The 18,294-nt window shown below is 36.4% G+C and overlaps 1 protein-coding gene across 1 annotated transcript in view; it reads right to left on the minus strand.

Annotated features, from left to right (window-relative positions):
• LOC139115586 (E3 ubiquitin-protein ligase RNF19A-like) overlaps nucleotides 1-18,294 on the minus strand; it is a 39,335-nt gene that overhangs the window by 20,837 nt on the left and 204 nt on the right. The window contains exons 1-4 of the mRNA XM_070677829.1: nucleotides 18,252-18,294; nucleotides 7,636-8,181; nucleotides 5,811-6,007; nucleotides 1,418-1,562 (exon numbers count right to left, since the gene is read on the minus strand). The exon at nucleotides 18,252-18,294 is cut by the window's right edge and continues 204 nt beyond it. Coding sequence (XP_070533930.1) covers nucleotides 1,418-1,562; nucleotides 5,811-6,007; nucleotides 7,636-8,171 — 878 coding nt within the window. The 5' untranslated portion in view covers nucleotides 8,172-8,181; nucleotides 18,252-18,294. The remainder of the gene's footprint in view (nucleotides 1-1,417; nucleotides 1,563-5,810; nucleotides 6,008-7,635; nucleotides 8,182-18,251) is intronic.

Raw genomic sequence — 18,294 nt, forward strand, 5'->3', positions numbered from 1 at the left:
CAGTCGTAAGGACGGTCGCATTTGCTGTTTGCACGTTAAATGAGAGTCTCAGACCCGGTCTCAAATTCACTCGCAAATGTACATCACAAAGCGAAATGGGAGTCTCAAGTTCAGTCGCAAACGTGATCGCACTTTGACTCTTCTATGAACTGAGAGTCTCAGAATCAGTCGCATTCCTTATCATTTGGGGTCGTCATGAATTGGAAGTAGCAATTATTGGACGATTCAAAGGTCGCAGAATTAGAGCAAGAATTACGGTCCACGAGGTTCCGATGGGACACTGAGACAGCTAGGACACTCTCGCCATATACTGAGTATAGAGTAACCCTACGAAACTTATAATGGCAGAGATATTTGGCCATCGAAATAGTCTGAGAGTAAAATTTAGCGTCTTTTTTTACTTTGAAGTATTTTACCGTCAAGGTTCGGGTAGAAACTACAAACAGATTCAAAGGTCGATTTAAGATGCAAATGACACTCGACTGGCTCGGAGTTTACTTCCCTCTCGGGTGATGTTATTACATACTTCACATACGTGTCGGAAAAAAATTACTCCCATCCTCCGCATTTTAGTGACACATTTCACCATATTTCCCACGAAAAACATGAATATTTCTTTGAAATCGCCTGACTAAACCAAAATAGACTATTAATACCGTGCTTGACATTTAAACTTCGCAATGGCGCAGAGTAAGGGCGCAGTTTGGGCGGCGCAATATACCGGCGCAAAATGGGGGCGCACTTTGGTGATTTCAGACCGCTCACATAGCTCTAACATGACTACCATATATGGTGAAGCGAAAAAGTTGTGAGCAGTACTGACATGATGGAGTTGTGATATGATGGGATATGACATGCTTAAAGGGGCAGGTTGATTATCATCTTTGTCCAAAGGGAAATTAACCAACTTGATAACAATTTCAATGAAAATAAAAGGGCTAACACCATGTCAATGCTCTTTGGAAGAGCCAGGGATTGAGGACTGCCCCTTTAAATAACCAAGCACCTAGTGGTAGAATTCTTTTATTTAGTTTAGGAAAAACAAGTGATTTTAAGTGTCAAACTCAAATGGTTTCTCGAACTTAAAAAGATGAATCGCTAATGCTAGATAGAGTGCTAATGGTCAGACAGATTTGAGTTTGTACATGTATACATATATGCTGACTTTGAAATCGCAAATAGAGATATTCATCTACTGTACGGTATATGCAAATGGGGCATTTCATGTACTGTGAAGAAAATATAAGGAACATTCTAGAGACCCTAGTGACGTACATGTACCCTATTATTCTATGTGTATATTCAACGTAGTGTAAGCTTAGATGCATGTAAAGATTAAACTGTTTCTTTTTACACCTATAAGCAACACTGACGTGGTTTAGCCATCTGTGATGTCGGTACCACATCACTCACTCACCTGAGGTAATGTAAATCAGAGATCTCCTTCATGCAAAGCCAGCAGAATTCAGCACCACAGACTGCACACGTCATGTGATTGCATGAGCCGTCATCCATCTTCACGATGAACGCCGAGCATCGTGGACATGGCTTTATGTCGTCACCTGCGATCAAGGGAAACAGCACAGATGTTATCACGAAGGTCTATTTGGTTGTGTTTGGTAGTACTTGGAATGGACAGTAGAGCTAAAAAGCAAAGTTGGTGGCTTTTGACACAGAGATATAAAATGAGCCAAGTGGTACCTGATAGTTTCTCGGTCAACCATATTTGTGACAAACAAATGGAGTAAACATAAATGAATGAATAAATGCAGAAATTGATATATGTACATTTCAAGCAAAATCATAAATAGACAGAATTAATAAAATTTAATGAAATTTACATTTCCATGTTTTTCTTGACAGGTATGGAAAATATGTAAATTATATAAATGCAACCCTGTAGAGAAATGGATGCAGTTGCCTGCAGAGAAATGCTATCTAGTCACCAAAGCAGATAGGTAAGCAATCCATTTTAATGTTTGTGTTATGGAAAAATGTGGTAAATACACGCCCTTTTTCGGAAAAAATGAAAAAATCATATTTGAAGGATTTATAATGGGGTAGGGAGGATCATTAAAACACACCTATTTTTCACTGTGCCTTATGACGCTGCTGTGTATCTTTTCTTTTAATTTATCAATATAAATACATGTAGAGATACATGGCTAGATATACATGGCTGAGGTAATTTGCATGGATGAACAGACGAGTATAATAGCATTTTACAGTCCTCAGACAATTCGTCATATACATGTGTAATGCTCCATGAATGACACAGACAGAGTGTATCGGCTGTTCCACAAGACAGGGTTGACACAGTCAGGCTGTCCTAATACATTTATTCATGCTTACATGCATTGAAGTACAGCGACAGAGAAATGGTTTTGTCTTCATTAATTGTCTGTACGGTAACCGAGCTGTTTTTCGTCTTTAGCAATTATATGCAGAGTATACCCTGCAGCTATACTGGTGTTCAGTGCAAGGTTTTTTTTCCCTTCACTCATGTCCCTGGAAGCGTTTCATTTCACTTCTCAGGAAGGCAAATACGCATGTGTATACACTTATCAATTGACATTTCCAACATGCCTGAGTCTGGCACATGAACACGTGAATTGATTTCAAATGGTGTATCCCATTGCAAGGGTTACACTGATACAATTTTCTGTGTTGCAGATGCACTTACTTATATGGCTTCACCGAAACCCTAGCACATTTAGAACATGTGAACAGCGTCTGCTCTAGATACATGTAGTTTGTCGTCCTAGTTAAATTTGACATGAATACTTCATATTTGTGTTTACTATGACTTTGTTTTGTTTTTTCAATTTATTTATAACTTCATTTCTTTGTGTCTACTTTTTTCAGCTTGAAGCTTGTAATGAACAAATCTGTAAATTAATAAATGATTAAACAGGTACAAAAACAGCTTCTATGTTCCTCAGACAAGATTTGTGAGCTGTGTATTTTGACATATGAATATCTGGAAATAGTTTTGTATCAACCCTAATGGTGCAGTAATGGATAATACATGTAATGTACATAGGTCACTTGGAATTTTGAATGTGTTTCTGCCACTGAAAGAGCACTCTAGCATGCAGCAGAACACTATGTATGATGGCAGTGCTGGAAATAAACAGTAGTCTATGGTACTGTATACCAAATGGAAGCTATGTAGTCAGATGGGATTACTATCTGTTTGTACATGTCATGACATGGAACTGTAGAGAACAGCTGATTGAGGTGAATAACCTTTACAGTAACTGTACATGTATGTCTTGACTCTGACACAAGATGACTTGTGTGCTTTTCCTAAACATGGCTACTGATCAGTGATCATGTAAAACCTGGGCGAATTGGTTTGTGTTTACTTAATTCGCATAGTTTGATGAAAATATATATGAAAACACATATACGAAAACACCTTTCAGTATTTTGGGCCAATGTCTTTATACCTTATTCCTGCTTGACATTGCCATTAACTCCCTCAATTTTCATTCTTTGTCATTGAGTTGGCTGGAGGGGTGAATTTGCTTTGGAAAACTTTTCTAAAGTGACAGCCAATGCTACAGTCTGAAATTTTATTCCTTTGTTTTGTAAAGTGTTTCAGACATATTAAAAATAATAATCATGTCATTTTAAAGTACATGTGTATGCTGTAAGGCAGGAGCATAGGTGGATTTCAAGATACATGCATGCTCTTTAAGACAACCTACTCCCAGGAACTGTTGTACTTTCAGACTACCCCAAAGAAATTTTCATTTAAAAGCCCTGCATATGGCCAAGGAGGTCTCACTTTAACATGTCACTGTAACTTGTACAAGATCAATGTCTCTGTATAAAGAATTGCATGAAAGAACACATACACATATATATTCTGCAGTCACATAGAGCATAAAAGAAACAAAAATTATCAGACGCAGAGAGTCCCTGAAATCCATGACATAGTAATAATAGCTATGGCAATATACTAAAGTTTGGTGAAGTCTTTGTACTTTTAGATGATTAAAAAGCCTTACTATTGAGAAACCATTTAAAAAGAAAATATACATGTATGTATGTATGTATATATGTACATATTTACATGTGTATAGAGTATATATAAATACATGTACATGTACATATATATATCTCCACACACAACAGCGCAAAGATATCAGAATATGAATAGGAAGATCAAACATCTGTAAAATATAAATAACGCACAATAAAACATGTCTTCTTTGCAGGGATGGATGGATTTTCAGTTTCATATGTAATACACATATGGGATATGTTAATGTTTGATAAAAAATTTGCAATTTTAATCTTGAACAAAATTATCTATTGAATAAATTCACTCTGTTCATTTGGTCTAATGCTGTAGATAAAGTTTCAAATTTCCATAGCAGTAGAGCTACCATGAAGGGAGACATAAAAATTTCCAGGGAACGTGATAATCTGAGCAGAGCAGGGCTCCTGATAATCTCAAATTACTTCCCGATAAATGGCACTTACATTCATTAAAATTCTATGACAAAAACGTTATCTGCTGCTTTGCAAGGTAACGCAAGCATATGACAAGATATTAGGGGCCACAGGTTATCGCTAATCCAGCTCACATTTATTAAACACATGGGGATCTTTTATTAAACAAAAATCCACTCCTGTCACTGTAGACGTCATTCTTGTCTGTCTGAAACTCTGCTCTGCAGTTTCCAAAAGACAGCCAGATAAGTTGACGTCTGGAATGATATAATTTTCATTCTCTGCAACATGTTCTCATTTTAATAATTTCACTACATACATGTATGTAGCCTTAGGGACCAAAAACTTTATGTAAGGTATAATACACCTCAGTGACAGATATTCAGACTCATTTTTACAATTTTTTCTGATCTACCACGTATGGGGGCTTGTTTTAAAGCTCTTGGAGTAAGAAAACTTTTCACCTTCTTAGTTTTGAAAATCAAAAATTTTATTTTTCCAATTGAGTTAACAGAGGAATGGCAGCCACTTTTTAATTAAAACATTTGAATTTAGGTAATTTGTTTCTCCAGTACAACACTTTGCACAGTGACCCCTGGTCTGTATTCTTGATTTGCTGAGAAAATGGTTGAAAGTTTCATTGAGGAAAGTTTGAGCAAATGTTGAAGTCTTTCACTTTCCAGGCACACACGTACCTTAAATTTATATTCAACTTCATAGTTAATTCCATTTGTTTTAATCATTTTAAATTCTAGTCTTGTTCACAGCAATCTTTCTGTTCAATCATGATTTTAATACTGAATCAAAAGATCCAATTTATAATCTTTGCAAGCAATCAATATTTGCAAACCCTGAACACGCGTCACCATACTCATAGCATGTTTTACATGTAATTACTGGGTTTGTAAATTATAAAAATGAATGGTCTATTTTCTTTCCTTTATTGTTTCATTGACAGTAACACAATTGAAACTCTGCATGAACCTCTTCCCTTACCTCAACTATACGTTTAAATTAAACACTACAGCATAATATTATATAAAGTTATATTCAATATTTTATTATATATATGAACTACTGCATATTCATGCTTGTTACCGCACATTGTTGACCAACCTGCACAATCGAGTAAACTATAAAACACTCTTTTCATTCTAATTTCGCTTAAATGTACCAACACATAAACAGACGCGCTGCGTCATGGTAATTTATGCGTAACTTGGATGGCAATTACCTTGATTGGAATCAATGTCAGTTGTCCTTCATGGCTAATCAGCACCTAGCCTTCTAAAGCAATTTCAAGAGAGCTTTTGGAAAATTCCTGCTGACAATGAAGCATTACTCACCCAATCCAGAGCTAATGCTGTGCCGGACACTGACGGATGACGTTCTATATTTGGCCAGGCGCTGTTGCCGCGCCATGTCGCAGGTTTGGTTGGGATGCCATATTTGCTTACAGTGGTAGCAGAAGTTGGTGTGGCAACCTGGCCGCCTGCAGGTGAGCTTTGGACAGCTTGCACAACCAGCTGCGATGACCACATACCTGTCCAAAAAAACAGCACAGGCAATTCTTAAATTACTGGTTTCAAAGAACTCATGTGCTGTAATTATAGGATTAAAACCCTGTGAGTGCCGAAGTCGATTTTTGTTGCCTTCATACAATAAAACACCAAACAATTTCTTTTAGATGTAGATTATTATTTTTGGATTTTTACCAAAATTTTGGTCAGACAGTGTAACCCATGAAAATTTAGTCTATTTGGTCCAAAACCTTGGAACATGTTACAGAAAAATTCATAAAAATTGGTAAAATGTTACCCAGAGATTTGGGGGAAAAAATTGCAGAGCTCTAAGGGTTAAGAATACTGCCAACATACTCCTTACTATGAACCCACCACGGCAACGTTCATGTATGATTTGATAAGTCATAATTCTTATTTTGGAGTAAATGGCCTTAATTCCAAGTTGAAGCTGTTGTGACAGTTGTAGCACACATATGTTGACAGCCCTACAATGCCAAACAGGACATGTAAAAACAAAAACATAAAACTAAAAAAGATATTGAGCATACTAAATCCTCAAAGATCTTGACACCACAGACCATATTTAGGTGCAGTAACAAATTAGTCCTTTGTGATATTTTTAGCACTACATGTATATTTGGATGAAACATGGACTGGCTACCTGTATGAACAAACATGTTGAAAAATTTTAAATGGATGTACTGGTACTGTATATAATATTTCGTTAGGCTTAGTATACCTCGTTTCACAAAACAATGTCAACAACAGTACAGCATATGTTACAGGCATAAATGTGTTACATGCAGTTGATGTCCACGATGCTAAATCTGCGATTAGATGACAACAGTGGTTAAATGACATGATAAACAGTTCATGGCAGAGTGACTGCCTTGATAACAAACTGAATGATAATAAACTCCATCAATCCCACTTATAATATGCCACAGTTGTGTCTAGGGAAATACCGTAGATGGGTACCATGATGGATTGTATGTTTTACATATTTAACACAGGATGTGTTTGTCAAAACACGTTGAGATGTATTTACATGTAGCTGCAACATCACATCCCTTCACATTCACCGACATGCCTTGTTTTTGTATCTTAGCAGGAATAAACAATTCACTGCAGACGTACGGTGCATTGTAATGTATAATGTAGAGTTGGTGCACAGCCAACAAGAAAACAGGCATCTGTAATCCTTTGACCATGGATGGTTTGACCAGAGTCTTTGTGGAGGGACTGTAGTTTGAAAAAATCCTGCCATCCTATGCATTTGCTACACCTCCATACAACATGTTTTTGTCAAGGCTAGTATCCCAGGTAAATTTTAGTAGGGTCCCCCCGATCATGTTACCGGGCTTACCCTGTTATAGCAATGCAATCCTATGAGGGGGATGACAGAAATGGTACTGGGGTTTCAACATCATCTACCTACATGTATCTTCCTAAAACTTAGCAAAAAGACCAATGCAGGAAAACATGAATGATGGGGTTTAGGGTCTTGGGCAAACATATACATGTATGCAGTTTCCCACATCATTTACCTATTTTCCCGAACCTTATTAGCAAACACAGATGCAGGAAAACATGGATGATGGGTTTGGGGTCTTGGGTATTTGCAGTTTGCCAGTACTACATTACTCACCCACAGTCTGGTGCAGGGCACCACCGAGCATCTGGATCAGTCACCAGCAATCTTCGCAATGTAAATTCTTCATATTTACCGTAAATGATGTCATCATTAAGAACCATACGTATATCGTTGGGGTGGAAGTGTTCTGCACATTCAGGGCATGCAATATTCACTCTGCTCTCCGTGATTTCAATCTTTAAATACTGTCGAAGGCACTCTTGACACGATCGGTGATGACATGTCATAATATCAGGAAATTGGTCCTTCGGTCTCTCCATTAAACACAGCGGGCACTCCATCTTTCCATTTCCGGATTTCCTTTTCGATTTCTTTTCGATGTGAAAGCTGACGGGAGCTTCGGCATCGTTTGGAACATTTGACGGCGTGATTGATGCATCATCTTCTCTGCTGGGTTTTTTCCTCTTCGGGCGGTGGAGAAGTCGGCGTATTGAGAAGCGAGACTCTTGCTTGACCGACTTCTTCGGTGTTGGTGAGGACAGCGAGGTTATTGAGCAAGCAGACCGAGTTTCCACTTCAGCTGCAGCCATTTTAGCAGCACTGGAAAGAACAAAAGACAATCATCAAATACAATATGATGATCGAATGCAATAACAGTGACATTTTCCCTTGACATCTCTTTTCCTTCTCTCCGAATAGATATGTCTCTAAATGCATCTACTGATACAGTTGTATTTCAAGACAAGATGTTACAAAGTTCGTTCATTTTAAAATATTTTTTGTCCATACGAGTACAGCCTTGACTAGTACTTTTACACATACAAGATGCGGTGGTCCAGCCTGCTGTTGTCAAGTATTAGCTCCAGCGCTAGCGATGCAGTTTTACGAAGGAGCTCGCAATATGCTGACCAAGTGTTGAAATTCCAGAGCAAACAGTTCTGCGACTGCATCTGTCAGATTGTTTGATTCTACATGTACCTTTTTAGTAATGTTACAATGGTTATGTGCTCAAGATGTACAACTCCAATATTGACAGATGTTCTGACACTGGTACAGTAGCTACCAGTATAAGTAGCAAGTGTACCGGTATTGTATCGACGGTCATTATAAGGACACGCCACTGACGTCCTTTTCGGTATAAACAAGGTCATTTAGACTTTGTTTAGTGACCTTGGCATAACAATGAGGTAAAACGTAAATGATACCCTGACACATGCATATCATGCCATTGACTGTGTCTTGTTTATTTGTGTTTACGTTCAAATGTACACGCACATCCATTTTTGCATGGCATATTTACAGTATTACAGTTATTTATTTGTCCTGCATATATTTGGTGATACAAAAGGTACTCAGAGTGTCCAGTTAAAGTAATGTTTATACTGGACACTGTGAGCTCATGTGGGTGGTATTGGTGTTACACCTACAATGATTGTAAATAGATACATACATGTTATACGTAATTTTCCAAAGTTCTTTCACCGAGTCTTTTTACATAAAGAGTACATGTATAATACAATTATATGACATATGAAAGGACCTCTCATCCCACATGTAACAAGGGACAACACATTTGACACAACTTATCTATTTATTTACAATTTTTTGTTCATATTAACTAATGTTCAAAGAACGGGCCTCTCATCGAACATGCGCCATTAATTGATCAGAACACTTATTTTCCTGTAGTTCAATGACACACTGTATGATTTCTGCACACAGCGTATATCCCAGAAATACTTAACTGGCACGTAGTCAGCCATGATTCACCACAATACTGTATCAAAAAGCCAGTGACACTGAAGTCCCTGCACTTCATTTCAACATTGCATACAAGAACGTCACATCAGGTTATCTGACTGCGTGGACAAACTACGTCTGTACATGTACCGGTAGGTACTGAAGTCTCCGACACAAACAAACGCTGACTAAACTCAACAGGAAAAGTGATGTTTTATTGCCGTTGTTGGATAGTGTTCACCAATATCTAATTCCCCTTACTTGACTCATCCAAATGAACTCATATCGGTACAGGCTGTACATCTATAGCAGATTCCATGATGATAGCACCAAGTGGCACAAACGCTTGTACTTTGAAACAGTAAAACATTAATGGAAACAGATTTGATCCTCAACAAATTCAAACTATATCTGACGTACAATATGGCTCATCTATTTTCTGCGTGGGCAGGTCCACGTAGCGATAATAGGATCAAGAACGGCCTTCCATTCTTGATCAATGAAATCACTGTGAATGGTATCCATGATTAATGTTGCATGAGGTGTAGGTGCCCATACAAAGGAACAGAAAGGGGAGTGCCAAGCTGTAGAAGGTCAAAGATTTGGAGAGACTGTGGTTTAATCAATAATGCACTGACCGAGTTAAGGATTCAAGTAAATGTCGAGAAGCATACTACAGGATTTAACTAAATGTCAAGATGAACGTTCAGCCATCCATTCCAATTTTTAAGATTTCCGAACTTTTTGAGTCCATTTAGGCATTGCTTGATATTTACTTGAGCCAGTCCCGTTCAAATACATGTATATAAAACAGTTCTTGGGTTACAACTTATACAAGAGAATTTTCTTAGTCTGTGTTAACTCAATGGGAAAAATAAAATTTTTGATTTTTGAAAAACTAAGATGGGAACAATTTTTCTTACTCCAAGAGCTGTAAAATTAGCCCTAAAAAGTGGTAGACCAGAAAAGTATTGAAAAAATTTGATTGTCCAAATATCTGTCCCTGATGCACATTCTACAAGCAGCCCAAAACCATGATATACTTCAAAAATTTCTCCAATAATACATGTTCTCACCTCAGAGCAATTTTATGAGAGGCAAGGTAAACCATATCTTCCTTTTGTCTTTTCTGTTGATTATTGCAAAGGATTATATTTGTACATATTTGAAGGCTGATTATCATGATCTCATTATATTTTCTCCCATGCAGTTAACCTGAATTGCTTGCATGATAAAAACATTAATATATGATTGTGATGAGACCAATTGAGTTGTCATTATGAATTTTCTGGAAACACTACTTCTCCAGTTACTTATCATTTTCATGCTCATTATACAGTGAAGGTTTTGGGGAACAGTTATAACACCCCTCAGGGGGAAAAGTTATCATATTGCGTAGGAAATATCATCATCTTGCTTCATTTGGTGGTTATTTGAATTGATCATTTGCTCAAAATAATTTAATATGCTAATTTCTCCCAAGCTAGGTCTAATATCCGCTACCAAATACCAGAGCACACACTTTATAACTTCATTGTAATTATAATACAACAAACTGTGATAAATGATTTTAATTGTTATTTCAAAAGTGGGGTAGGAGATACATCATTCAAGGTCAGGGGCCATTATCCTAGAAGACATCCGAGTCAGTCAAGTTGCACACACTCCAACAAACACAGTCTACTGCTCACTGACACACTGACCACTATAGTACCAAACAATGTTGTTCTACCTACGGTAGGGAGTGTGCTATATCATATCACTGCTTGAAAAATCTCTTCCACATAGGCATCATTGAGCTACTCGGGTGTAAATAGATCAAAATATACCAGGGGTTGCATGTGTTGGAGTCTCTGAATATCAAATCGGCCTTATCCAGATGCAAGACGGACGACAGTTTTTCTCGGGCCAAAGCCAATCAAATGCTTAGGTTTTTTCAGTTTTGGTTCACATTTCAAATGCCAGGGCCAAAATCCTCTTGTTCAAATTGTAATCAGACATATTTGCAAATCACATGGCTGTACAAATGTACATTACCAGTTTTCTCCGCATCTTGATTTAACAGGTGTAGCCATTTAAATAATAATCCAGTATTTTCATATTCTTTCAACATGAAAATCTATTCTTTTGTACGGTTATTAACATATGAATAGAATGCTCCAAAAACAAAAGCGTACCCTTTATTGACAACACTGATATCCTAATCTGGTAAGTGGCATATGGTGATGAGTTTTTATGAAATTACCATAATTTCTTAAAAATAATTTATAGGAAGACAGCTTAAATAATAAAACCTTCATAGCTAATTATCCCTGCACAAAAGAGTGGTTTTTTTAAAATTTTAAACAACTTTTTATTACATGTCATTATAGCAATTCAAAAGATAAATATATGTGCTGACACTAACTTAATACTGTGTGTTCTTCCATTACACAGAGGCACGTTGATGACTTCACAACGTTCAATAGTAATACTGACAGTTTGTACACATGTTACAGGAAACATACTGTGAATAGCAGTCTAATAATAGTAGTATAATCTTTTCATAAATGTCAGCTGGAATTGAAACAGTTATAATGTGTATATTGTTAATGCATTCCGGCCAGAAATCAGAGGGATAAAACTTCCTAATCCATACTGTACTGGCAAAATACTGCACAGCCTACTATCCAAACAATGTACATTGCCGGGCAAATTTATGATATGTAAATTTATGATATCAATATTGATAACAGTATCATATAATGTCATGTCTTGCTCACAAATTCTTATTTGTATAGCAGTATGTATTTATTGCAACAAAGTGTGATTTAAATTTTACATATATGATCAACAAATAAAATATCATATAGTATATATAGAGTATGGTGAGTCAACACCCTCGTTTACTTTTGTACGGTCTAGTAACATGCCGTATTTATGCACAATAAACATGAATACCATATTTTATGATCAAATTTGACGTATTCATGTTTCCTGGGCCTTGCATACTTGACCTACATGTATGTGAGTGTTCAATTGAACCCATACATGTACCAGTAATCATTTTGCAGTAATGCTAGTTTAAATACACAATGTGTATTACAGACTTACCGCTGCCGAAAATTCAGGAAACAAATCGCGCCAGAAGTACCTACAAATAACACTTGAACAGTCAACAAAGACAGCTGTAGAATTTATACCTGTGGTACACAATAAAATAAATGGACTGCAATGTATAGACTTGCGAATACGACACATATGAAGCCTTTGTCCACACATGGAAGTCTTTTGTGAAGAACTCTACAGTCTACTATGATTATCATGATTATTATTATTATTATTGTTGTTGTTGATGTTACTAGTATTGGTATCTGTCAATAAATAAACAGTCAACAATGATGGAGAACTCAACATTATATTGTTTTTAACTGCCAAACAATGAACATATCACATATCTTTCATATATACATGTATCTATATTTACACTTTCATCATGGTGTGTGTACATCATGTGATATAATACATGCACAATACATTACTATCATCATTTGAACATTCAATATGAAGTCTGACACGGTTGAATCAATCAAAATCTCATACATGTAAACAATTTTTTTGCACTATTCGGTCACTGTACTAACAAAAACTATTTCCAGACATATTGATTGGGTATACATGTACGTGCAACACGGCCATCTTTCTCCAACATTCACTTGCCTAAGAGATATATTTTAATTTCTTGACATATTTTCAGTAAAATTATAACTTCCTATTTCCTTATGAATGCAAATTTACCATTGTTAAAAATATTGTCTAGAGCAAATGAAAAATATGTCCTGTATATACAAACGTATTGTGTGCACAGGTGGCGTATGGATTGCAGGCTTTTATTTTACTGTCTTGTTTTTCTTAAAATAGATTCAGACAGACCCAATCAAAGTACACTGGCTTTGCCGATGGCTACGTAGAGCAAACGGTTTCACTCTCTGTGTACGAACAGAACCCCACGGCTGATATGAAAGGATGTCCCTGATTGGACTGCTGCAATAACAGGACCCAAAGGAAAATCTACCGGAGTCAATTGCATCTGTCCATTTTCAGAAGAATGATAAAGCTCATGTTACATTGCATTGTCAATTATATAGCTTAGAATATATTTCAGTTGTACTTTATTGAAAATGCCCCCATGTCTGGATAATACATGAAATTGGATCAATCATTGTGTATGTGATGCTGTGTTAGACTTGAATGTTCAAAAGAACATCACCATAAGGTATTACTGGTAAGTTATAATGACAACTCCATTTAATGAATATGTACCTTACGTTCGGAAAAATCTGATGATTGCAAATCAACAATACTTGAGTTTATGTCTTATACTGACCATAAACATCTGGCATATTTATCTACCATAATAATATTTAGAAATATCTATTGTACACTGCAGTGTACATCTCAAGACTGACTCTTTAAGAAGTATATGAATTATCTAATTCTTTTCCATATTCTAGTTTTTCAAGCCATAGATCACATATACATGTATTTTCTGTACAAAAATACAGCACGTGTATTGGCGGAAAATATTTGAGTTTGGTTAAAAACATTTAAGTACATGTATATGATGTAATGATGTATACCTGCAAATTTCAAAAGTGTTTCACTGATCTGAACACTGTTAGGTGGTTGATCATTATTACATCATTAACGCAAATTAAACATATTTAATTATTAATTGATTTATCTCTAACGCCAAGCTGATGATCATAAAAATGATTTTGCTAATCTAAAAAGATAGGTATGTACAATCATGTAATTTTGGTAATCATTGACACAACACACACCCTAAATACACTTGACTGACCTTAAATTATCCAAGCAATCAGATGTGCATTTATCTAAAGCATGAGCACCTGTGTGGATCTAATGTTGTTACGAGGTAAGTTGAAAGAGTCAAGGACATCAATAAAATATAATTATAGTTATACCTACATGTATGTGATAATGTCACGGCAAGTTGTCTGTAAACATTGGCATTTAATTCTGAAAGTGCTGCAGGATATTTCCACAATATATTGCTGAAAAAAACTATTCTATCAAATACTTTAGATTGCAGACATTTTAAAGTAAAATCCCATTTAAAAATATTTGAAATGTAAGATTACATCAAGTAAAAACATGTAGCATAAGTAATTCCAAGGTTCTTTTACTTGTAAATTAAAAAGGAAGGAAACTATGTAAGATGAAAGAACTTTTTTAGTTCAGTATCCAACATGTCACAAAGAACCTCGGCAGGTACATATTATACATATTACGTACATGCACAAAGTTCTATGTTGTTCTATTGTCGACAACTTATAAGAATAATGTTAGGTTTCTGCAGAGGGTCACGGTGGGGGAACAATGTGAATGTAGTTGAAGGCCCAACTTCACACATAAAAGTAGTGTATGAACCTAAGGAATAATTACATCCGTTGAAATTAAAATTAAAATATTCAACAATAAATGGCGCAGATAGTAGTCTGGGGTTGTCTACAGCACCTTGTCAACTGAAACTACTTGACATCTTGCAAGTAGCTGACAAAGCTACCAGTGATATGTTATCCTCCCTATGAACAGGCCTGTCAAAATCTAACAGACAGCAACTGTGAAACTACTTGTTTTGCTGGTGCCTCCCCGAGTGATCTGTTATCTCCTCTGTGACATAATGATTGACTAGTCAAGTTAATGCATTCATACCAGAGTGCCCTCTGAGCTATTATGTGACGCACCACTGACCCTCAAGTGTGTTTTTTTCGAGTGACTCAAGAAAACGTTACATATATTACGAGTATTGTGCAAGGCTAACTGAAGGAAATTTCAAGAAGTTCCTTGAAATTGACTCAAAGAGTACAGAAATCTTACGGCAAACAGTTAGTGGACATGTTGATTCACTGTCTAATACTTATACCTGCACATGATTGAAAATTGCTATTGGTGCATGCATGCATTTACATCTTATCGATATGCTAGCAGGTTAACTTCACTTAGCACATGCCTACACCTTGATGAACAGACAAACTGATCAACAGCACAAAGCATGACATTGCAGACGAAGATTCTCTTTGCTTGCTTCAATGGGGTGTTTATTTGTTGAGCGGCAAACTGTCTTAAGAAGGTCTCTGAGTTACATGTACAGCAACCTGTCCTGTACAATGAATAGGGCCAACTACACAATCCTGTGCTGTAGGCAAAATTTAACTAAAATATTTGCGATGCCTTCACTGGATCTGGTAACTGGGTCCACAAAATTACTACTAGATCAGATTATATAGGCTAGACATGTACACCTGCTCCATGGTAAGGAGCTGTTGACAATTGAACAGGTATGACAAAGGAAACCACTGCATTGAGGTTTTAAGTGCTGTTTTGATTATTGTTCCATGTGCCACAATTACCCCATGGAAACTGTGTCCATGTATGTTATAATACTGAATCATAATTCACATCCTGTGTTTAAAGGTTGGGGTTTTTTCAAAACCTGCTAGAAGCTTCAACTTCCAACAGCCATTTAAGCAATTCATCGTGTTTTGGAGAAGCTGAAATCATACTTTCATCAGATTTTTCCATTGCTAAACTTTCACTTGGGTAGGGGGGGGCATCAGCAAATGCACGCAATTTTGTTTGCCATGCACAGATTTGAATTATCCACAGTTCCCTATAACACAGAAATTTCTTTTTCGCCAGACAACCTAATGTTTTGTCAGTTTCTTCAGGACATACTGGTACGTCATTACATGAACATGATAAGAAAGTCACACCTTAGAACTTTCTGGTCCTAATTTCTCTTCAATGACGCACTGATTTCCAAAAAAATGTGCTGTATGTTGATTACAGTGGATCAACTACTAGTACTTTCTCTAGCAACAGATTAAACCTATGCTATTACATTGATCCAGTAACCACGCACAGTATATGGTCCAGCGACAATTGATGTCCCATTTTGAGGAAATATGATATTTCAAACTGTGTCATCTAAATTGATGACATCTAGACAAATTAGCAAATTATCATTATCGATGATTTGGGAGGCAATTGGGCAGAGAAAGTCTTTAACCAGATTCAGCTGCACAAAATTACCATTATTTGCCAACCCTATATGGCATGTGAAGTGGTTGACCTTACAGACTACACGTAGGTGGTGTAGATTACAGTCCAGACATAGGATCTCAGCATACGTGCATAGTTGGTATCAACTACTAGTACTAGTACACTTCCTTGAGCATAATTCACATTATTTTTACTATTTATTAATGTCATGACAGTTATTTCATTTTTTTTTGATCAACTGATTAACAGTACACTGATGTCAGCTAAGTAATGTAATTATTCTATTGTATCATCTGTTGAACTCTGAGAAGAAATTACATAATGGACAGAATTACTGTAATTATTTAAGTATGACAAACGATTATCACAGTGTCTCTTGGTTTAATTACAATATTTCCATCATTATCACATGAATTACAACGGTCAAAAACAGTTCAATGATATCAAATGATACTTCTGCCTGTTTTAAAGTGGTTTCTTCAAGACATTACACCTTCTCTACTTATTTTTTTCAAATGAAAGCATCTCCATAACATCTCTGGTTTCTTCATAATCTATAAATATGAATTTAATACATGTACTCATGTAGCACTAGGTTTTCTTCAGAAGCAGACACACTTGTAGAGCAAAGCTTTTAGAGGGCACTTGACCTTCCCCAGTCAAACCAGACATCTAGAAACCTCATGCTTTATGACATGCCTACCCATTCATCTGTTCATCACATGTACTACTGCTTGAGTTTTATTTCAACAGTGAATATCATTTCTGTGTATACCTGTAGGCACGATTGAAGCCACATTTGGGGTTAAACGTTTGCTTTGTTTGGATATCTGAAACACCCTGATGTATTTCCTGAGTGAATGATAACAAGAGTCAGTTACTGACTACTTCATATTGGAACACCAACATAACATGAAGTTATTTTGAAATTTTCAGAAAAAGGCTGAAACTTTAGGGGGTTAAATCTCTGAGCTTCCGTTTACCATTCTTTACTACACAGTACACAGAAATAAATCCTACAAAAGGAACACAAAATACTTGATGATTCATGAAGCCATACAACTATATGAACGACAAACTTCCTGGGCTATCCTTTTCTGAAAACATCAATAAAAGGACTGTATACAGACACTTATTTGTCATGATGTATCAACTCCAGAAATAAAATTTCTTGCACGAAATACCTTTCAAAATCTAAAACACAATCGAAAGCAAATTGGGTGGGCTTTAAAACTGAAGGACATTTTTTACATACACATTGTGTTTTACTCTCGTGATTCAAAGGCAATTTCTTGATTAGCTTTTTTCATTTGAGGTATCTGAAGGTTTTTATGAGCTTATCGTACTGAATCCTGTTTGAAAATAAAATGTTGTTCTATACCCATGAGAAATACAATACATACTATTCAATTGTTTTTCTCATTCCTGAAACAAAAATGTCAGCACGTACAAATCAGTTAGGGACAGGGCGACAACGAACCCGGGAAAAACTGAAGCTGTTGAAGACTGAGCTTTCGTAAGGCTCCTCAAACAAATAAGTCATTAGGTAGACCTAAAAGATAACAGGATTCAAAGTAAGATTTTTGAAAACTTAAAGCAGTTTTTGTTGACTCCGCGGACGAACACCAGATACATTCGCAGTGAAGGGTACTGTGTTTTCATACGGCTTCCGCAAGTGTAAACATTACAACCCTCCGTCGAGAGTCTGAGCACGTAGGGTCGTCTTCAGCTGAATAAAAAATATTCTCAGGAGGGGTGTAGCACGCTCGACCATTGCATATATGTTAACAGAAGTAAGCTATGAGACAATTTTAGGAGAAATATTCTAGGGGCATGTCAAATATTTCATTTTAACAACTCACCTGTGCTACAGAACTGTGTTGCTCTGGTTAACGTCCTGCGTTC

Source organism: Ptychodera flava, chromosome 17 (genome assembly GCF_041260155.1).
Source record: "Ptychodera flava strain L36383 chromosome 17, AS_Pfla_20210202, whole genome shotgun sequence".
NCBI classification, from domain to species: Eukaryota; Metazoa; Hemichordata; class Enteropneusta; family Ptychoderidae; genus Ptychodera; species Ptychodera flava.